The sequence below is a fragment of the Falco biarmicus genome, chromosome 1 (assembly GCF_023638135.1).
Source record: "Falco biarmicus isolate bFalBia1 chromosome 1, bFalBia1.pri, whole genome shotgun sequence".
Lineage (NCBI taxonomy): Eukaryota > Metazoa > Chordata > Aves > Falconiformes > Falconidae > Falco > Falco biarmicus.
The window spans coordinates 1,683,188-1,706,093 of record NC_079288.1 but is presented as its reverse complement, the minus strand read 5'-3'; the positions used below and the strand labels follow the sequence as shown (position 1 = coordinate 1,706,093).

At 51.5% G+C, this 22,906-nt stretch overlaps 1 protein-coding gene across 1 annotated transcript in view; it reads right to left on the bottom strand.

Moving 5' to 3' along the window:
* The window catches only part of SLC39A11 (solute carrier family 39 member 11), a 98,505-nt gene that overhangs the window by 43,201 nt on the left and 32,398 nt on the right, over nt 1–22,906 (bottom strand). Inside the window, exon 6 of the mRNA XM_056362057.1 lies at nt 1,851–2,021. Coding sequence (XP_056218032.1) covers nt 1,851–2,021 — 171 coding nt within the window. The remainder of the gene's footprint in view (nt 1–1,850; nt 2,022–22,906) is intronic.

Below are 22,906 nucleotides of genomic sequence, written 5' to 3'. Positions count from 1 at the left end.
GAGCCAGGGCCATGCTGCCATTAACCTATTGCTACAGGTGATGCTTTGTTCACTCCTCTACAAAACCTCCTTTTTTGCTGGTGACAGAGCCAGGAATCCCCGGCTGACACAGCCTGAGGCAGCCGATGCACATGCCACCCAGCCCTTCACCCCAGCTCCCTGACACTTTGTTTGAAGGATGAAATCCAATTACAGTTCGCTCGGTGCAAATGCTTCCCCTTTTTCTGCGTGTGTGGCTAATTTAAAGCTCCTACTTGCCTTGTCTGCCAGGCATCTGCCTCCCCCAGCAACACAAGGAGCTGAACTAAGGCATCCGAGTTATCTATCTAGAACCAAAAAAAAAAAAAAAAAAAAGGATGAAAAGAGGAAAATTATTTTGCTGTTGCTGACCAAGACTAGAGCTAATGTACAGAAACAGCCCGTGTTGGCGATGCACAGGCACATCACACACACAAGGTGCAGTGAAATATTAACTCACACACACTCTCAGGGTAACAAAAGCCTGGCTGACTGGGTGCCCCAAGCTGTAGGAGCAGGAGCACCCAAGGGTGCTGGGAACTGATGACTGGCTGGAAGGAAGCGATTACTGCCCAGAGAAAGCAAGTTGCAGCCAGGCTGGCACAGCCCAGCTCCAACACCGAGGCAACCCACTTGTTAGCTTCGTTTTTTTCCTGCCATTTAACCCTGGAGTGCCCTTGGAGGGGGAGAAATAGAGAATCTAGGATTACAGACCCGTAACGGAGCTTCTCACCTGGGAAGCCCAGCCAGCGATGGCATTTAAGACGGATGCCCTGGCCTCGGATGAAAGTCGCTCTCAGAACAGACAAGCAGACATGACCCCACGAGGCAGCTGCCCCCTCCCCAGCTCTGACGGTTACAGCCAGCCCTGAGCTGCTGCAGCTCTCGTGGCTGACAATAGCCACCTCCTTGCCAACAAGCCACGCATTCACCCCAGCTCGGAAAACACGGCTCTTCCAAAGGCACTCATCGTTTTTCCCCACATTTACAGATCCAAGTTATGTAGAAAAGTGTTTTCCTATTCCACCTGAACCCAAGCTACAACCTGAAACAGGCAGAGACTGAGCGGAGAAGGGGGAAAGAAAAGGGGAGAGGAAGGAGAAGAGGAGGAGGAGGGAGGGGAGAGGAAACCAGGAACGCAAGCATTGGGAAAGGTTGCCTTGTATTTTTTACTTTCAACATCACCAAGAACTGCAAAGCAGCTGAGTGTCCTCAGCTGTTACAAATTTATCTCAGGGTTTGTTTTCTCTTATCACCTCTTTTTCCATAGTGTCAAAGCCCAGCCCCTGGCAGGACGCAGCCCTCTAAGACTCAGGGCTCTGCAATTTTCCATCTGATGGCAAACTCCATCCCTCAAATAAGAAAACCCCAACCGTATGTATTCCCGCAGAGAAGCAGCACCTTAAAACGCATCTCTTGCTGGTACAGAGATCAGAAGAGAAACTAAAAGAGACCAGAATTTGTTGTCTTTACAGTGTCGTCTTTCTCAATGTACTCTCAGATTTACAATTTTCACCCACAACAGGCTGGCAGTAGTGAGCGAGGCTGCAGATGTTCAAGCCTGAGCCTACAGGCTCCCCCCAGGCCCCCTCCCCGTAAGGAGTTTTGCTGCCAAGACCTTGCACGGTTCAGCCCTACCAAGACAGCAAGATTCGATGGGACAGATCTTGCCAAAAGGCAACCGGGCACCCACTTGGCGAGTGCCACCTGCGAGCAGCAAGAAAAAGAAGGGCAAGAAGGCAGCAGCCCTGTATGAGCCTCCTGGGATGGCAGCGACCCCGGGAAGCGGCTGCCCATGAGCAGAGAGGGACGGACAGATGGACAGGACTTACCTGGGATGTTGTGGATGGTTATAGCGAGGATCATCAGCATAATCCGCCTCCAGCTGCTGCTGCCGGCCGATGGGGCACCGTCCCTGGCCACGGGGAACACTGGGGGGCCGTCTGGCAGGCTGGCCCCCACACCCTTCCTCCTCTGGTAGGGCTCCCCGTTCTCACCTTTGTCTGGGGGTACAGAAAAACAGCTGGGTCAGCCAAGGGGGCGACAGACGGACAACTGGGCATCTCCTGCCTCCCCTCCCAGAAGGAAAAAGCAGAGAGAAGGAATAACGCTGACCAAACAAGGGCTGAAGGTGTGTGCGTCGCCCACTTCATTTCAGGTCAGGGTAGGGCATTTCCCCCCATGCAGACTGCAGAGCCCACGGGCCAGGGAGACCCTGAGGCAAAGCAGAAGTTCACCCTCCGCCGCCTCCTCCTCCGGGGACCTGCTCCTGGCTCCACACAGCGCCCCAGCATCTCCCCTGGGCTCACACCTGCCTGCAAAGTCTCAGTCTGGGGGGGCCAAGCTCTGGCGCCGGCTGCTGACGAGGATGATGAGGACAGAGCTGCCAGGCAGCAGCCACAGGGACCTGTGGTGAGACTGTCCCCCCCCCACCAACCCCAAACCTGGCAGGTCTGCACTCCCGTTGCCTTTGCTGATGAAGGAAAAACCCTGCAACGCTTCATTCTGATTTCACCCCAGTCACCAAACGAGTGCTGTATTTAGCGACTGTTCCGCTACCAAAAGATTTGCCACTGCCATTTGCAGATACGTCACTGGATAACCCCAGGCTCTCCTCTGCTCCCAGCAGGACCATTACTACCGGCTCTATTTCAACCAGTTATTTAAAACCACACCACTAAAACCCAAGCCCCATGGAGAGCTGCGACGGGTGGAACAAGCACCAGGCAGCACCGCAGTAAAGCCAACACGCACTGAGCCCTTCACTGTTCACCTTCAACATGAAAAGGTGAAAAGAAGCCAAGAAACAAGGAGCACAAATTCCTCAACATCACACAGCAACAGCTACGGCTTCATATTAAAGCTCTGACATTTAGACAATATAATTATCTCCCCCTGGATTTACGTAATTCTCTCTCCTGTCCCTTGACCCACCCACTCCCAGATTTTTTTCGCAGACAGTGTAAGAAGCCATCTGAAACTGTTTTGATGGAATGCCAGTTGCTTCCCCTGCTGTTTGGCGGCAGGACGATGCCGACTGTCATGCCGCACATTGCACAGTGTGTGTTCTCAGCACCAGTTAAGAGCCTCGGCATAAGGGGGCTCATGCAAACTGACACAGGAGGTCACCTTGGGAAAGCAGGTGTGTCAGCACCACTTCACACCTTGCCATCTGTAACACAAAGATGGAGACGTAAAGGCATCCCAAAATGGCCCTCAACACCTCAGAATACAAACCCAAGGATTTCATGTATTTTGATACCAAAAAAACAGATCAAAGATGAAACCCCCACTTGACGGCAGTGGGATGAGGCAGAGCTCTGGTGGATTCCCTCCTGCTGCCCCCCATGCTACAGGAGCATCCCTGGGCAGCATCGCCAGGGCTGCAACCATGACACCGGCAACTCTCGTGCCTCCCCCCAGAAGGCCACCACCGCTGCCACGCCGTGAACAGAGCAAGATGCTGCGCAGATAATTATTTTTGTTAGCTGTAAGGAGCCAGACACTTTCTGTCCCCAAATCCCAGCCCAGTCAATAACACGCAGTAACATTTGATGGCAGAGCTGCACTCCAGCCTGCGGGGACAAAGACAAATATTTATTTTTTTGAAGCAATAACAAGAACAGCCAGATCCAGCAGGGTGGCTCATCCAATTCACTGCAGGAACGCTGGCGCAGCAGACCCCTGGCAAAGGGGCAGCCAAGGCTAAAGCCACTTACAGATGAAATTCCCTCCTTCTGCCAGACCACTGGATTACTTTAATTGCTTGGCACATGTCCCCCTGGCCCCAAAAATAGCGTTATCCTCAGCTGACCCTGTCCTGGCCACAGACCCATGGACCAGCAGCCCCATCGCTGCAGCATGACGAGCGCAGCGCTGCCCGAGCTGCCTGCACAAAAACCAGGGTGATGCGAGGATGCAGAGAGGTGCAGGAATCCCCCTCTGGTGTCAAGAGCTTTCCAGGGTGGAGAAAAAACAGTTTACATGACATTTAGAGATGTGCACTTACATTCAAGTGACAAAACACCAGCATTTCTCCATTTATAGAAAGCAACAAGTGTTCAATAAAAGCACAAGCGACCACGACACCGTGACAGCCTGGGCAACGCAGGCTCTCGAGGCAGTTTTGCGAAGTACAAACGCAGGGTGAATGCTGAAAGCGGAGGTCTCGGTGGCTGCTGGGGAACCTTTGCGTTTTGCAGACCTCAGGTATCTGCTGGGGGAATGCAGGAAAAACACAGAATGTGATTATCAGTGACTTATTTTTAGTTAAATCAGGCCCCCAAAGCTGCCTGCTGACAGCGCAGTAGCACCTCCACTGTGTGCTCGTCTCTCACAGCACCAGCTACAAACAGCGTTACTGACACCAGACAGGCCACTCCATCGCCGGCAATTTTTTTCTACTTTTTTTTTTTTTTTTTTTCCTTTTGCTCATCTCATGATGTGGCCTGGTCCAGTCCATCCTTCACATTTCTGACCTGAAGACTGTGCCTAAAACCAGACCCAGCTGTTCACTCATGTGCCGTCCGAGACAATGCCAGCCTGGGTCCAATGCATCTTCCTCTGCAATCTTAGATCTTCCCTTACCTCTTTCTCATCCACCCCAGCTCTACCCCTGACCAGGCTCAGGCTGGAGCCTGCCTCCACCTCCCCCGGCTTTATCCAGCCTCTTCAGCCGCAGCACAGCACGTAGCAAAATGCCAAGTCAAGGAGCCATCCATCACCCCGCGTCACTGCTCTGGCCAAGTCCTTGCCCATATCACCCTCACCTTCTCTGGGATAAACTAAATAATGAGTAACCAGGGTTTTACTTTATCAGGGAAGCTCTGACCGTTACAGTACGGCTGATGCCCACGTGCTGCCAGGCAGAGGATGGGCGCAGGAGGCAGGACCACCTCGCCCAGCGCCAGGCAGCAAACCCACAGCAGAGCCACGACGGAAACCCCAGATGTCAGTTATTCTCCCCATGGTTTAGGCAGAATGAGCCATAAAAATCAAAACCTCCCAAGCTGCTTTTCACTTGGCACTTCGCAGAACTGATAAACCAAATGTCATCAGCATTTCCAAAAATCTAGCTTTCCGGTTCTGAACAAAACAACCCTGCCTCGGCATCTGCTCTGCTTGCGAAAGGACGTTAATTTGCTCCCCTGCTATCACACTCCCATCTCCCTTTTGGCTATTTCCCATGCACCATTACCTGGGGAATCACAGCTCTCCCCGGACTGGCGGCAGGGAAGGGACTGCCCGCAGTGGCACCATGCCCAGGACTGCTCGCTGTTCCCTTGGGACGCGCACGGAATCCCCAGGAAGAGCAGAGCCACCTCCTGCTCCAGCCTGACCCAGCTGTCCAAACCCGCCCTGGCAATCGGGCTGCACTCACGCACGGGAACTCCCAGTGCTTTGAGCTGTTGGTTTGTCGGGCTTTTCATTGCCTTACTCCAGGCGTACTTTCTCCTTATTTCCCTTACTCCTGGATTTGATGGGTTCACCGTACAACTGCGCTGTCCCCCAGGACTCCTGCCGCAAGGCAGAGCAAGGCTTTTGCTGGTGTTTAAACATCAAAGCGAAGCCTTTCCAGGCTTTGATTTCAGCTCCCCCGACTCCCATTCGCGGGTGAATTTTCATGGAGAAGAAGCATGCTTTGCTAAGTGCCTGGCTGCAGCCACAGAGAAAGACCCGGCGAGGGGCAGCAAGCACCACGGAGGGACCCAGCTGCACCTCGGGGCTGCCCGCAGCCGCAGGCACAGATGCCCGAGAGCACCCAACATGGGCAGCAGCGCTCCCCCCGCACACCCCGCTCCGCTCGCAGGCACTCGGCTTCCCCAGCTCCGCGAAGGATCTGAGCAAGCGATGCAACAGCCGGCGTTCATCTGCTCGAGTGGCGTAACTGGGGAAGCTTCAGCTATCCCTGTTCTGCTGGGAATTCCCACAGTGCTTCGGCAGCGCTCCCTCCCCACTATCAAATTACCAGAAAAGATCCATTTCACAGCTCTCACTAATGAAAGCGAATGCCCAGACCAGCTCTGTTGCTTAATACGAACCCACCATCTCCTGGAGTACCACTTCTATTAGATAACTTTTTAATTTGTTATTTTATTTTACTTACAAGTAGTCTTCTTGCTACTGTTGAAAAAACCTTTAATGAAAATCAGACTTTTTGCAAGCATAGTTGAAGCAGATCCAAGGACAGCAGTGACAAAGGACAGGGGGGTGCCACGGTACCCACAGGGGCAAGGAGCTCTGCTCCTGCCAGCAGCAAATGGGGGAAATCTGTGGGAAATAAACAGAATAGATGCAGCTTTTCTAGGACAAGTTCCTATTGTGGTTTGGATGGACAATTTTAACACAGAATTGCCTCTCACACAAATTATCGGTGCATTAGCAGAGGATAAAGGCACCAACACCAAAGCCAGGGAGACAACCCCAGTGTCATTTTCCCGGTAGTGTCACATATAACAGTGAGACTACAAACCACAGATGGGTCAAGCGATGTGCTTTACTTCCAATTGCTGTTGGAAAAGATAAAAAATAATAATAATAAAAAAAGATAATTGCAGTGGAGCAATGATACCAGCTCACAGCGTCGGACACAGCCCAGGAAGGGATTTGTGTGGCTGTCACACAAAAAGCAGCACCCAGAGTGCTCCCAGCTTGAAACACTGCATCTTGCGCAGGCTAAGGGGAACAAAACAATAATTACAGCTAAACAGAGACTTGGCTGGAAATCAGGAAAGCCTCAACAGCAAATTGGCATAGTGATAAGAGCAGAACAAGGGGTGGTTTTTAAAGAATAGCTGACACAATCAGACAAGGGTACTCACAAGAGCGTTGCCAAGACAATTATTTGGCAAATAATTATCTGCGCCACATACATTATTTTAAATCTTGTTCACAAAAAAGTCCTCTATATATTCTACTCTATTTATCATTATTGAATTTCTTAGCAAAGCTGCAGGGCAAAGATTCTGCCAAAAGTTTAATTACATATGTGCAGCCTGCTGCATTTTTCATATCCTCTGCAGCCAGCACTGGAAAAAGATAAATGGCTTTGAGTATGGCTTAAACTGCTGGTGAAATATAAAAACCAACTGGCTTCTTATCAGCACGTGAAATGGCTTTTTATTTTTTATTATTTCTTAATGAAAACTGTTTGCATTAGCCGTGACCTCAGCTTTATTGCACTCGCAAGCAGTACATAAACAGACGAATACGCTATTTACTCTGTGCTCAAAAAACCCTCCTTACTGCATTACTTTAGGTCCCGAATTCAAACCAGTCTATGGAGCTCTTTAGCTTTTCACATCTGCTTTAGAGCCCTTGTCCTCCTCTCCAATTAGGCCTGGCTTTGGCCCTGCCTCTCTCCTCCTACAGCTCTCGCATGCTTGACGTTAACATGCTCAACCAGGCTGGGGCTGTTCAAATCCCCGTCGGCAAAGCCTCTGCGAGGAGCCTGTGCAACCCCTCTGAGGTGGCCCGAGACCCATTTCAGTCTCAATGCAGCTGCAAACCTCCCCCTCCAGCCCAGCCCCACAGCACCAGGGGGGCCCAGCACGGTGGGGGGACACAAGCTGGGGGACAGGAGTACAAGGGGGGCTGGAGGGACCTAGTACCCCCAACGAAGGTGTACCCTCCCTGGCAGCATCCTGGTGTCTCCGCGCTGGAGCGAACACACTCACGGGAATCTGGAGCTTCCCTTGGCTGAAAATGCTGGAAGGAAAATCACTTACAGCTCCAAAATCCCCCTCCATCTTTTCCCCATTGATTATCCCATCAAACTCTTGCAGTGTGACTCTGTCTCACCAAGAAGGGATCTGGAGCTGCCAGTGGCCAAGGGAGGGATCTCGGCTCTCACATCAGCCCAAGTCCCACACTGGGGGCTCCAGGTCTCTTCCTTCAGCTTAAACTTGCAAGGGATGAATCAGCACCCTCATTTATACAAATTTGTCCGCTCCCATCTCTAAAGTGTGGGAGAAGGGGAGACAGCACCAAGCACAGATGCACAATAGACTTACTAAAAAATACGATTAACTGCCACTTGCCAGCTCTTGCAAAAATTGTTTGCTGATGATGCGCACGGGAACAAGGCAAAGGAAGAAAAGCATCACACTCCTATTCTGAAAGCCTCCACCCAGCAATGTCTCTCTCTGAATCTCTCATCTGTTTCCATGATACCCGTTATGATGGCACCCGCGGGCGGCAGCCCTAAGCGCAGGTAACAGCAAAGCTCCAGGAGGGAGCAGGAGAGCAGCAGCCGCATGTGAGGCCAGCAGCCAGCCCAGCTCCAGCCAAATCCCTCTCGGCTCCGCCGAGCCCCTCACCGCACACCACTCTCATTAGTGCCAGCACCTGCTTGTTTGCAGCTGGAAATCTGTATTAGGCATTATAGCTGCTCCATCAAAACCAGGAGAGCTGGGGAAGTGGGCTGACCCTTTGTCTGGGGGTGGAGTAGGAAAGAAGGAACAATTTGCAAAAGAAAATGATCACAAGCAGTTGACATCCCTTCCCGAGGTACAGAAAATAATTGCACATTAAATTCTCTCCCCTAATGGCTGAGATAAATCAAAATCACTTTGAAAATTTCTAAGATTCCCAAAGGCTTGATAGTCAATCCAAGCCCCTTAGAGAAACGCTCGCCCATTAATAGCATCGCGCTTGCAGTACATCTCCCACTCTGCAAATCCAAGCCCTCTCCCCGCTCCACTCGTCTCCATAAACTCTCGATGCTCCATTAACTTTAAGCAGATGTGACCAATGCTCTGTGGCAGCTGGGCTTCGTCCCCGTGGCCCACGGGTCCCATCACTGCTCCCGCTCTGCAAAATCCACCCTGGACTCCACTCGTGCTGTAACAAAGGCATCGCTGGAGCCAGACAGGAAAAGCATCTCCATGGGTCCGCAGAGACCCCGGGCAGGGGGAGGACCACCCCTGAGAGAAGCATCCCTCCTTCACCTGAAGGCTACAGAAGGCAGCTGGTACTGCCCACGGAAGGGCAGGCAGCCCCTTCCCCCGTGCACCCCTTCACACATGGACCCGTGTGCACCATCCCCTTCTCCCCAGCCTCTTGTTTTCCTGCGTTTTTTGACCATGAGGAAGCACCAGAAGAGAAACTGCATCAAAGTGAACAGCCACAGCCTGCGGGAAGTGGAGCCAGACACACGCACGCTCCCAGCAGCACCCACAAATTGCTCCACGTTACAGCAACAGCATGTTCTGCCCTCTGAGGACACCACCCTTATCTTGCTTCATCTTCTTTTTCTGTTTTTTTTAAAGGCCTTTTTCAAGGATGAAAAGCAACACCTAGGTTTGAAGCCATCAGTCCAACTGCTCTCCCCAGCACCCACTGCCCATCCCATAGCGGATACAAGTCATTGAAACTATTCCTCACACACGCTGGCAGCGAGTGATGGGAGCTCACCCTCCTCCTAAACTTCTCCACATCCTTATTTCCCTTGTCCTCCTTTTGCCACTGCAGCAGGAATTTCAGGGAGCACAGAAAGGCCGTGATGCTGAAGAGCAGATGGGTGTTAGTGAGCATCTGCTCCCCGCTTCCGCACAGACACAACGCTCTTATCGGATACCTCCGTAAGAGGTTTTAATTACTGTAAGTAATTAAGCACAGCACCTCTTATGGGATAACTGCTATCTGCTTCGCAGACAGGTACGGGGAGAGGCAGCAAGTGCTGCAGGCTCCGAGCCAGGCAGAGGGGAGCAGGCAGGAGTCCCAGGTCGCACGTCTCTGCTCTGATCAGGTCTGACAGCACGGATCACATCGGAGCTGAAAATAAAACTGCCAAGGGAAAAAGGTTCTTTTTTAAGGAACGAGTTCCCAAAGCAGGGAAAATCCAGCTCCTGGAAAGCCTGCACACAGAGAACAAAGCTGCTGAAAAAGGAACTCCTTGGAGTTGCCCAACTATGGTCAAAATAAGGACGTATTTAAAAAAAACCCACCACATTAACTTACTGCTAGCAAAAGCTCGGTCTGCTTGCGCAGAGAGCACAGGCTGCCCAGGCTCTGGGTGCCCAAGCAGAGCCCAGTGCCACTGTGCTAGGCATTGTGGCCGGGATGGCAGCAGGACACCCGTGACACCCATTCGCATGTTGCGGCCCCAGCCTGCTGTCATGATCTCACCCCCCCACCCCCCCATACGTAACAAATTCATTTTCCAATGTTTCTGGCAGATAAAAAAGGCCCCTGCATCTGCTCAGGCTTTCAGCAAGGAAGATAAATAGAGTGTCATGACTCACTGTCTATTAGGCGCCTTCATTTATCCAAGCGTGCACAGGAGCTTTCATAAAAGGTTGTTTAATTCAGCATGACTGACTACACTTGCTGTCAGACACATGAATATTGCTGGGATCCGTCTGAAGTTTGGAGTCAGGAGGATGCTGGAGCGCGCCAGGGCACCAGCCCCACCAGGTCCCTCCTCCACCCCATTTCCAAAGAGGGCATCAGCTAACGAGCGAAGGAGAGCTTGATACCCAAACCTCAGCTCAAACATCACACTGGTAACAACCCAGCCTGAAAAGAGAACCAAGCATGCTTTCAGCACTCCCCCACTGCTCCCTCGGGGACACAGGGCACCTGCTTGCACCGCTCCCAGCAATTGCTCTGGAGCATCCTTGCTGGTGCTGCACTGGCTTGGCTCCCTTCCCAGCCTCCCCCAACTTTGCAACCTTGTCCCCCCCCAACCTTGATCTTAATGCCTGACCTTCTCCCCCACTGCTCCAGCGATCCATCATAGATTCTCACACGGAATTACTGTTCCAGCCCTCTGTGTGCCATCATTTACCCAGAGCAGCCTGAGAAACCACGTACCGGCAGATACATAATCCGCAGATCTTTCCTGCTGTCCTGCTTTACCTCCTACCACCTTGATCCTTCAAGCTGCCATGTCATTCCCACACTCGGGAAAGCTCCCATCATCCCAGAGAGCAGCCAGCATGCATTCCGGTGCACTTTTATATGGGAAAATGAGTCCATAACGCAGCTCTTCATTCACAGGGAAAGGCGCAGGAGAAATGCAGCAAAGGGAAGGAACAGCACAGGTTGTCCCAATTTGGCCCAGGCAAACCAACCCTCCGGAAATCTCAACTGGAGGCATTAAACCAGCACCTCATTGCTCCAGAGCTGCAGGGATTCACCCTCACAAACACCAAACCCCTTGTTAACATAAACACTGATGCCGTAGCAGCTGCTTCCATGAGGATGCGGAGGACCATGGCCACAGCACAGGCTCTGAAGCGGGGTCTGCCAGAGGAGGGTCCCTCACTGCACCCGCTGTGTGCGGCAGGATGCTCAGGAGGAAGATCCCAGACTGGGAACCACCTGAGCCCCATCACTGCACGCTCCTGCCCCAGACATCATTGGGAAATCTCCCCGGAAAGGCACGGGACCTCCCGGTGAACAGTACCACCTTCACGGTGAAGGACCAAAACCCAGATGACAGAGGTGACACAGCATCAGTCGAGCACATGGTGACAACTCGCAGTAGTAGCAAGGTCAAGGTGTTGCTCACCCCTCAGGTGACACAGATTGCCCAGTGCCAGAAGGCAGCAGGAATACCAAAAACCTCACCAATTGATGTTTGCGGTGTTTACAAGATTAATTTCTTGGCCAAGAGCGACACTATGATGTTAAATGTAATTACATGCACGAGGTCCTTTTAAGCAAACTAATTCACACTAACTTCCAAGAGCTCTTTAAGGAGTTCCCAGTAGATAAAGTACATTGCTGAATCATTTTATGCTGAAATTTTACACTTTTGAGTTAATTTAATCACTTCATTTCGGAGGGCTGAGCTATGTTCGGATCTCTGATCCTTGGCAGGGAACAGCTTCTGATACGAGCAAGATCAAATGCACCAAATCTCTGAAGGAAGGGGGAAAAAAAATATAATCTCATTATCTGCTTAAAAAGAAAACAGGATTTTTTATCAGGAGCTGTTAAGGGACCAGGCAGCCCCTGCACCGGGCTCAGATGGCAGCCTTGCAGCGACGGGGGCAGTCGGGAGGACAGGGCTCACGCTGACCTTCCTCCGAGCACCCTGGTGCGGTGGCACAGGCTTGGCAGAGCCGCCTGCTGCTGGCACCGCCGGTCCCACCGCTGTCCCGGCACAGCGAGGCCACAGCTGCAGACGAGCCAGCGCTGCCTCCTGCCCAAGGATGCTCTGGCATCGCCTGCCCTCCGCACACACTCGCCTTCCCATCCACTTCTTATGGCCACATTACACCCCAGCTCATGTCCCCTGCAAGCTTCTCTTCCGCCTTTTTTTTTTTTTTTTTTAATTAGAGCTGAGTAAGAGTATGGAAATCCACGGAGCAGAAACTAAGGCCGGCGCAGCCTCCGTGAGCAGTGATCGGTACAGATGTGGCCATGCTGGAGCTGTCGGCATCCCAGAAGAGGCAGAACAGAACGGCAGTTGTTGCCACTTGCCTTTTACCACAACATCTCTCTACACAAATTTCAAGATGCCAAACCAGAGACAAGCAAGATGGGCTGCTCAGTTCTTGCTCTCCATTATTTCTCTTATTCTTTCACCCTAGCTTACCCATTTATTCAAAGTCACCCAGCCTCTCTTACTCAGAAAGGACACGGTGGCTTTGGCTAGAGAAATTCTTTTTGCAAATTAATTAAATTTGTTTGAAAATAAAAATCAATGAAAAAACGCATTAGAGCCCAAAGGTTTAACTCGAGGTGGAAGCAGCACTGTGGAGCGGTGCCCGTAGTGACAGCTGAGTGACACTGTCAGCACCGAGTGAGAGGCAGCAACTGCCCTGCTCCAAACCCAGCGCTTCTCCAAGCGGCATCTTCCCTGAATTATTGCCTTTTTTTTTTGCAGACAAGGCTTCCTGGGGCAGGGGATAATTAGGAAAAATTATAAAGCAACAACTTTTTAAATCCAGGGGTGCAGAGGCCAGCTGCAGCCTCTGAATGGTCTGGGCGAGACCCCACAAAGGGAGGGGGGTTCTGAGGGGGATCTTTGCCATTCCCCTCGCTCTCTCCCACCTGCTCCGTGCCATGGGGTCCGGTACCCACAGACCCCTCCACCAGCTACGCATGCATCTCAGGGGACTCCACTGCCAGCCCCCACCGGGCAGCTTTGGTGGGCTCCGGTGCTGCGGCACCATCCCCCACGCCTCTGCCCACTGCTCTGCAGGGGGATTTACACGCCTGGAAAGGAAGGCAGGATCTCAGACCCATCCCCCCGAGCTGCAGAGCCAGGTACCAACCTCAGGCTGTCCCCAAGCCTAACGGGTGGCACCAGATATCGCCCTTCACACCGGCAAGCCACAGGCAGGGATGTTTCCCCAGCGTACGGCAGCTCCTCACAAGCCAGTTCCTAGAGTTTCCCCAAACCACAGGTTGCTTTTGCTGTTCAGTGGCTTCACGTGTGCTCTGGAATAAAGCCACCTCTGGAGGGACACAGCTGTGGTTCCCATCCTCGCCCCCCACCAGCCGCAGCCTGGCACGAGGGAAAGGCACTGACCCCCCTGGATCTGCCGCTGGCTCGGCCGGGCAGACCGAACACACACCTGGGGGAAATGGGCTGTTCTCACAGTCTGAAAACCAAAATTCAATAAATAAACAATTTCAGAGGAAAATAAACAAAGCGCTCCTTTGTTCTCAGCAGCTCAGCCCTTGGACTTACAAAATCAATCCTGGTTCCTCCCAAAGGGACAAACAGACTGGATCTTTGCCGGCTCTCCCGGCAAAACCAAACCGCCGGGCTGGAAGCACATTCCATCATCCCCCGTGCCAAGAGATGGGTGAGCTTCAGAGCGCGACATCCTGACGGTACCACACACACAAGCTAGGTTTCCTGAGCCACAGAACAAATTCCAGCGGAACAACAGTATTTTTTGCAAACAAAGCAGGTTTCAAATGGATGGCGGGATGGAAAGAGACCCGGCCAGCAGCCTGGAAAGGAGCAGCGCTGCCACGGCTGGTGCAGGGCTTGGGTGGTGGGACCCACGCGCTGTCCCTCCCACGGGACCTCACTGCAGCCGCATCCCCTCCCCACATCCCCCTGTGATGCCGGCACAGAGGAGCTGGATCCCAACGGCACCCGCGGGCACGCTCCCACCCCAACGGCCAGCCCGCAGCCGAGGGATGCTCATTAGCCAGCGTGTAATGAGCACCCAGGAAGGAGGACAGGATATTTCACTTCTCCCACTTCAGAGGAACCCAGCAGTTACAGCAGGGCAATGCCCTGGGGGAAGGAAACAGCTTTGAACTGAGACCTGTCAGAGGAGCAGAAGATGCCTTCTCACGTTAATGAAAGGATCCCAGACTTTTTCTTCTGTGTGACAGCACTATCTAACATCCTACTAAATTTTTAATTTTCCTATTTTAGGTAGTCCTTAGGGTAAAACCAGAAAAGCAAAACCAGGGCTCAGTCTGCAGCAGTATGTTGTGAAACAGGACTCATCAATAGCCTCAGATGCAAGAGGAGCCTCTTTGCTTAAGGTCTGGGCTTTTTTTCCATCAATACATTCTGATTTATGGATCTGGGATGAACGACTCAGAAATGAAAACACCTGTTTCTAGGAGAATTTAAGTAAGAACAGGCTGTGTGGCTACAGCCTTCAGCTCCAGCCTGGCTGTCCAGGATGGCTCGAGGGGGTCAGGACAGCCTAGCTCACACCTGGACTCCCCTGCACTCGCTCCAAGCCCTGAGGCAAAGACACACCAATTTTCCAGGGGTTTGACTGCATCTGCCCCCACAGAGAGTTATCGCTCAGCCCTGGCCATGCAGAGCACAAAGTCATGCCCATCATCATCCTCACCATCTACTAAGCTTGAGCTCGCTGCGGTCACTGGGGCTGGGGCAGAGAGGATGCTCCAGCAGGTCTCTGGTCCCCAGCATTTAGAAGATCTACAGGACCCCAGCTCCCAGGGGCTGTTCTCGGCTCAGCAGAGACCTGGAGCTAGGGGAGGGCAGAAAATACCTCTCAAAAAATCTATTTAAAAAGTGGGGACCTGAATCACCACCCATGTTTACGATGGGAAGAAGCTGGGCTCTTTTTTTCTCCTTTGAATCCAAAGCAAATCGATCTCTCAGCCTAGGGTGGGAAGACAGGGATGACTCAGCCAGCAGAACGGTGCTAAGCTCTCCTTCCTCCACTGCGGCACGGGAATTCAGCTGGGAAGCACACATACATGAAAAACAAAATCCATTTCTTAAATTTTCCTCTAGTATTTCAATAAAGGATTATTTTCAATAGCCTTTATCTGTTTTTTTCACAGAAAAACCCTCAACACTAAGCCTCCCAGGCAACTCCTGCTTCCAGTTGAACGTATTTCTGATCCTTTAACGCTGGGACCACAATGTGTACGACACGCAGAGACACGGTGTGGGGGCCAGTCCTGTTGTCCCCAAAGACCAACCCCAGAACCAAATCAGCCAGAAACTGACACAGCGCATAAAGTGACGGATGTTTCGCTGGGCGCTCGCATCCAGCAGCAATGCACCTTCCCGGGCACAGCCAACATCCCCAGGCCTGGCACGGCTGCAGCTCCGAGCAGGCTGAGGTCTCCTCTGAAGCTAACGAGATGTTAAGAGTCAAGTGCGTGGGCCACCTGGCAGCGCTCTGGGAAAGCTGTCGAGGTCCATCTGGCAAAAGGATGTGCAACTTAAAACAAAAAAAAGTTTTTCTAAATTGCATCTTCCCAGGATGGGATACCAGGGGACAGTCCCCAAGCGCTCACTGGAGAGACATTCCCAGGCAGAAAGAGCCTAACAAATATTGTACTGATTGTTTTTAAATCTGAGCATTGCTTGCAGATGCCGTAAATTCCCACTGCCCGCCTGCAGGGAAAGCTGCCCGCTGCAGCCCACGGCCGGAGCCCCTCACACAAAGACGAGAGCCGCCCATTAGCAGTGAAATAAATAAATAAATAAATAAGCACCATTTTAATTATACGTAATTGGGAATTCAGTGCTATTTCATACTGACTTTAAGGCGGTTCACACCATCTGCTGCCACAGATACATCTCAGGGCTTTGAAGAGAATCAGGCTCAGCTTTGCCTCCTCTCTCCAGATGCCCTTGGGGCCAAAGTTATCGTCGAGCAACACGAGCCACGGAGGGCATCACCCGCTCGGCTCGCACCCAAGAGGGCAAAACTGGGGCCCGGGGCAAGCACTCTGCTGTGATGTAGAGACACAGATGGCAATGAATATGCCGGAGCTCTAGGACCTGCAGATAACACAGTTGAAAAAATTGAGACTTTGTTTAAGCTTAGAATAAATACAGATGAGAAACCACTAAGTCTTTAGGAAGAAAAAATAAAACACTTTTTTCTGCGAAGTTCCTGAGAAGCTGAGTACCAAACCCTGCTGCTGCCACCGTCCCTGCAGTGGCTGCGATGCCAGCAGCAGGTCCTGCCCCGCTGCCATCACCCCCCAGCCCAGGCCCTGGTGATGGGGATGCTCGAGGGAACGTGTTCTCATCACACCTCCCTCGCAGGCTGCTGCCAGGCTTGGCTCCTGCTCTGGGTGCTGGGGCTGTTCCAGTCCCACCAACCCTTCTGCTTCCACAGCCTACTAGAAAAAAGGGGGGGAAAAAAGGCACAGTTTAAGATCTCTGCTCATATGCTACAGCTATTCTGCATCCAAACCCAGATGAAGTAACTCCCCGTGCAGCCTTCAAAGGGGAGGACAGCACCACTTCCCCGGATCCTGTTTGAGCCAGGAACTGTGCCGAGCAGCAAGCCAAGGAAAAAATAACCACAAGCCCAATAATAACTCATCCAGCCAGGCTGAATGCTGTTTGCCCCTCATACTGAGATGAAATAAAGCCCTCATTTACAACAGCCCGCTGAGTGGGACGTTCTGTGACGGACGGGATGCCTAAGCAGCTAACCCATCACAGGGCCTCAGCTTGAAACCAAAGTCATTCCAGTCCAGCAGTGCCTATGCACTAATTGGGATTATTTATCCAGCCCCTCTCCCGATGGCCAGGCAGACCAGGATCCCTGGTGCATGGACCTGCCCCAGCCCAGGCGAGGGTCTCTCCCCCCCCAGCCCCACATCCCCCTCCCTGTGTCCCAGTCACAAACCACATTTCCAGCCAGGTCCCCTGGGCATTGCTGAATGGCTTTGGGATGCAGTGGGCAGCACCAGGCAGGCTGGAGGCAGGGAAGGCAGGACAGCTGCTTCAAAGCTATTCTCCCTTTCAAGGAAACAAGCAGAGGAAGGGGGGGGATGACCTGCAGTTAGGGTTCCTTCCTCGGGAACAGCACCAGCAGGAATTGCTTCTCTTTAGATGCTGAAAAATTCAAATTAATTAGAGCCATTGCAAACGTCCTGGTGGCCACAAATCTTCAGCCACAGCCTGTCTTATTAGGCAGCAGAGACACAGAGTGAGGCAGGAGCCACAGGAACACAGCTCTCATTACCTCTGCCCCTTGCAGAGCTTTTTCCTTTAAAAACATAAAAATCCCCCTGTAACCACACAGCATCTCCTACTCCAGCCCTGGGGGCCATCTGTCTAGCCAGCCTGGCCTGGGGGGCCCCCGGGGAGCGGTTTGAATCCATGGTCACCCCAGTGCTGGGAGCAATGGACCAGACCTCAGTGCCTCTGTGTCTCCCAGTGCCCCCAGATCATGGGTGGTGCAGGACTGGGGTGCACTGGGGGACAATGCAGGCTGGCTTGGTTCAGGAAGAGGCCACTAACCCCAGCACAGCTGCGAGTGGGTGATGCACGCTGCTGACCACAGCATCACCTTTCCTTGAAGCAGGGAGAAACCAGCTGCCGAAAAGCAGCCCAAGATTTTTATGGTAAACATTAGTGTTTGGAAAAGCCCTAATATTTCTTTCCTGCATCAGACACCCTCCACGGCTTGACTGCACCACCCCCTACAGGGACTGGGGCAGAGCAGACACCCACCAGCTCCTCGCAGGCTGGGTACCACCTCCCAGCACAGGGACCCCAGGAAGGCGCCCACCACTGCTGCAGAGCATCATCTTTGTGCAAGGAGCAGCTCCATCCCACGGCAACCACCCAGCATCCACCAGCTCCATGAAGAGCAGTTACAGTGTAAACCCACCAGCCCCACTGATTTAAAGAGCAATTACAGCATAAACGTGGCTTTTATCTGAATAATCAATACCTGTATCTGGGAAAGCTTCCTGACCAGAGGGGGGTTGGGAAATAAAACATTGATTCTTAGTGAAAAGGCATATTCCATCATCCTGTGCCATATACCACATGGAAAAGGATAAAACAGAGCCCTGGACACAAGCAACTGTCTCAGGACACAGTGAACTGAAATGAAAACACATTGAAATTGAAATCAGATGGGAAAGAAATCACAAGCATAAATCACATCAGAACCAGTGATTAGGGGAAACAAACCTGCTGCCTTCAGAAGGAAAAACGGTTCCTGAACCTCTGCTCCCAAAGAGGATGGGCTCTGTCCCCAGAAGCTTCCCCAGCCGCTCGGCAGCTGGCCACGATCTGAACTGGAGCCAAACGGGTGTGCAAGACCAAAATCCACCAGGAACAGCTTCCTGCAGCAGCCGTGCTGCAGGAGACCTCGCCAAGAGCTCCCAGCCACAAACAAGATCAAAATCTTCATTTATCCATCTTTCCGGGGCACAGGCTCAGCTCCACAAGGCATTTGAGCACCCAAATGCCTGCCAGTCTCAGCTGGGACAGGGGGTGCCAGCCCACCAGTGGGTGCTGCCAAGTTTCTTGCCAGCTCTCAGCACCTCAGGAACCATTTACGCAGCCTTGCGAAGACAGAAAACCCCGCAAAAGCGCTTCATGTTTTTAGGCAATAAAAGTAGGGTTCATGGTACTCCCCCATGCCCCTCTTTGCACCCAGAGCGTAGCTGCAGTTTGGCTGAGGAGGTTTGCACCTGGTCAGAGCTGACTCAAAGCAGAAGCAGAGCCAGGATGCTCCCAGCACGCCCCGACCACCACCACACACCAGCCACAGAGGTGATGATTAAAAATCCCAAAGCAGCTCGGGCTTTTACCTAAATAGATCCCTTGATGGCCACATTGCAGAGAAGAGAACAGATCACCTGAAAGCATGACCAGAACCACAGAGCAAATTAGCAAATTACCATATATATACACATATCTGTCTCCATAGTGTGGTCAAACCGCTTGGCACAGATGCGCTGGGGACCGTTTCAGTGCCCTCCCCTAACCCCACTTTGGGATTGCTCCAATCCCTGGCCCATCCGTTACAAATCCCATTACACACACCTTCACACGCTTGAAGCCACAGTCAATCCCAATGACACAGCTGGGTTATAGCTTTTTATCTACTTTGTTATCCTTAAAAATTTTTGTTTAGTTTGAATGTAGGGAATAGCTTGCCTTTTTTTTTTTTTTTTTTTTTTGATGCAGTTTATTCCCTTTCCTTCAAAATAATGATGATGGCCTTCCTACACTTCATGGTACATGCCCTGGCATCACTCCTCAGATAATATTGCTCCTGTAATACAGAGTGACTGCTAAAGCTCCTGATTTTCATTTCACTCTTCCAAAGCATCCTTAGGGTGACTAAAAATTATTCCCATCTCCATTCAACTAAAGAACCATAGCTAGAAAATAAATGAATTACTGTGTTTATTGAATGAAGACAAAACAACATCCACTCCAGAGGCAACGACACTGGTTGTTAGTTCAGTTTAATAAACCTTGAAATTTAAGGGTTTCCTGAATGCAGCTGCAGTGGAGTCTGCTAAGTATCATTTGTGCTAATCCCCTTCCAGCCTGGAACTGGGCTGAGACAGGATTTCAGCCCTCCAGCCAGCTCCCAAGCCGCAGGACCACCACTCGGGGAAGACACGGGTTTGATGCCACAACACATCTCTGGAGATGTTCCTCAGGGGATGTTTTAACACCCCATTACCCTGCTAAGGCAGGAGAGTTACTTCTAGAAGACTAATTACAGCACCAGTGCCTACCCCTGCACACACCGGTCTGACTCTGCACCATTGCCACCCCCCAAGCACCACACAGAAGCCATCAGAGCTCGCTGCATCAACAGGCTGAGGATAGAAATGAGCTCCTGAGGAACTTATTTGATACAGCTGCAGAATTAAAAAGACTTCACAGATTGTCAGGTGTAGGCAGGAAATTAAAGCTCCTTGATAATATTGCAGAGCATTAATGAGGCTCAATTTGGGAAAGGACTCTTCTGATTAATGGCCATAAGCATCACAAAAAGCCTCTCTGCAGCTTCCACCTTTGCCAATAGATCTAATTTCAGAGCATGGGTCCTACCTAGCGTGTCATTCAACAGACTTCAATAAGCCTCGTAAATTAACAAATCGCCCTGAAACAGAAGGAGCAGAGAGCGGAGCAGCGAGCCCATGGAGCACGATGCTACGGGCAGCCCCAGCGCCCACGGCCCCCCAGGCTGGGTGCAGGGGTCACGGTGCCAGCTGAGGGGGCTGCCCGGGAGCTGCCACTCCTGCCCTGCCACGCACAGCGGGCACAAAGACACTCGCTCATCTGCCACCAAGCGCTTCAGATGAAGAACCCTGCTGCGTTGACGGACTATGCAGCCCTCTCTGCTTGCTAACTTCATTTTTCTAGGCAAAAGACATGACAGCAAACAGCAGCAAGGAAAGCCATGTCCTCAAACTGGTAAATCTCTGCCTGTGTTGACTTAGCCAGAATAAGAGGCTTACGGGAAAAGCCACCTCAAAGACAAAAGTCCTTCCAGTTCTCAGATAGTGTCTGTCCCCTTCTGCACCTCACGCACAGCACAAAGCATTGATGCACATTGCATCCTCCACCACAGCACCTGCAGAGCACAATTCAGTCCTCCAGCGACGCCACCAGCTGTACACCAAATCCCTAGCAAGCTAATTTTGTATTGACCTCTTCCACCCGCACCATCTCCCTCGGAAAGCTGAAATGCCACCTGCAGGTCCCACTGAAGGTCCCTTGTCTTGAAAGGGAGATGAGTCACAAGCAATAGGACAAGAGGAAACAGCCTCAAGCTGCACCAGGGCAGGTTACATCGGGTATTAGGGAAAATTTCTTCACCGCAAGGGTTGTCAAGCACTGGAAGAGGCTGCCCAGGGAAGTGGTGGAGTCGCCATCCCTGGAGGTATTTAACAGACGTGTAGCTGTGGCACTGGTGGACGCGGTTTAGTGGTGGGCTTGGCAGTGCTGGGTTAACGGCTGGACTCGATGATCTTAAAGGTCTTTTCCAACATAAATGATTCTATGATGGCAATAAGGCTATAGCTCTCCTGCAACTCTAATAGTTGAAGAGAATTAAACAGAGAAGCCTGTAGGTAGGCTAAGCCCTTCCGGCCACATTTCACTTCGGAGGACACTGGACGAAGCCCAGGAAAGGAGGACACATTAACAAGAAGCCGTGAAAGAAGACACTTGCAAAGAACAGCAGGAAGCAGCACAAGATGCCAAGAGCACAGTTCACACGCACAGATGTCATCTGCGGAGGGGGACGTTGTTTCCTCTTGGCACGGCACTTCTCCCTGTCCAAGCAATCATGAAAGCAGCAAGCATGGAGGCAGCTCATGCCTCTCCAGGCATGATAAAGCAGCTTTCCACCCTTGCCAGCAGCTCTCACGCTCATTACAGCGCTGTTCAACTGAGAATGAAGCAAAGGACAAAGCAACCAAATGTTACACCAGGCTTATTCTGAGGAGCCATCCCTCAAGTGTCCCCCAGTCCCTGACAGCCTTCCATCTCCAGACTTCTCCTCCTCTCCAGAGGGGCTGACAATCTTCCAACTCAAGATTTCTCCTCCTCTTGAAAGGCCGGCTGAACTCTGTGAAGACCTAACACGAACTCAAGAGTATCTTGGAACACCCATTCAAGGAATTTTGAAGTTATTTTGCCAGTGCTGCTGCAGCCTGGCTCTCCTTCTCCCTATCAGAAATAACGTAAGCACCACGATGTGTGAAAACAGGCTCTGCTCCCCCGGCACGGTGGAAATGAGCAACAGCAGACAGATGGGATACGCAACACTAAGATCCCCACCTCGAGAGCCCTCGGAGGCGGACAAGGGCAGCCCTGACACACAGGTCACCCAGAGCCAGGGCTCTCTCCTGACAGGTCACAGGTTGACATTTCCTTAGGGATCAGGCTGTCTGGAGGTGGAAGTCCTAATGACTTACACCCAGAGCAACCTGCTGAACTGGGTGGTTTTATTTACCACAGGCTGCGATAAGTGGAGGAGTGCAGATCTGGGTCCTCTGCAAATACAACCAAGACATACGTATCTTGGAAAGCACAAGAAAGGCAGACATTTACATCCAGTGACAATGCCGACCGAAAACAAAGGAGAACAAACCATCAGGCTGCGTTTAGCCCTCTAAAGTCAAAATTCCTAATCCAAGGAGTAAGGCTGTGACCAGAATAACAGGGGTACAGATTTACGTGTGAAGAAGGCACTTCATCAGTTTATGAGGGATTATGTGTTCCAATTGTTATTTATTTTTTTTGAAGCTGTGCGTATATAAATTCATATTTAGTCATGACTATAAAAACCAAGTATGGAACCCAGCCTGACAAGGATGGTCAATAACCATTTAAAACGCTCCAGAAAGGGGCATTAGGATGTTTTTAAATCAATACAGACATCGCCAGAGGCATTCATCATTGAGGCTGGCTATTAAAATTCAAAATGAATTGATGTCTTTTGAAAGCAGCAGTTTTCTGGGCCAAGCACAGTATGAACGTGTCAAAGTTATTATAAATACACTTGGAACCACCTAAAACTGGTGAACACCCCATTTTGCAGAAGGAGCCTTGTATTATATAAATTGCAATGACTTAATGAACCTTTCGGATGCACAAGCTAGGCTCCGGCTGAATTACTCCATTGAATCACAAGGGGTTTCATGGCTGAAGAGGCTTTATACATCATCCCCCCTTCACAGCCTC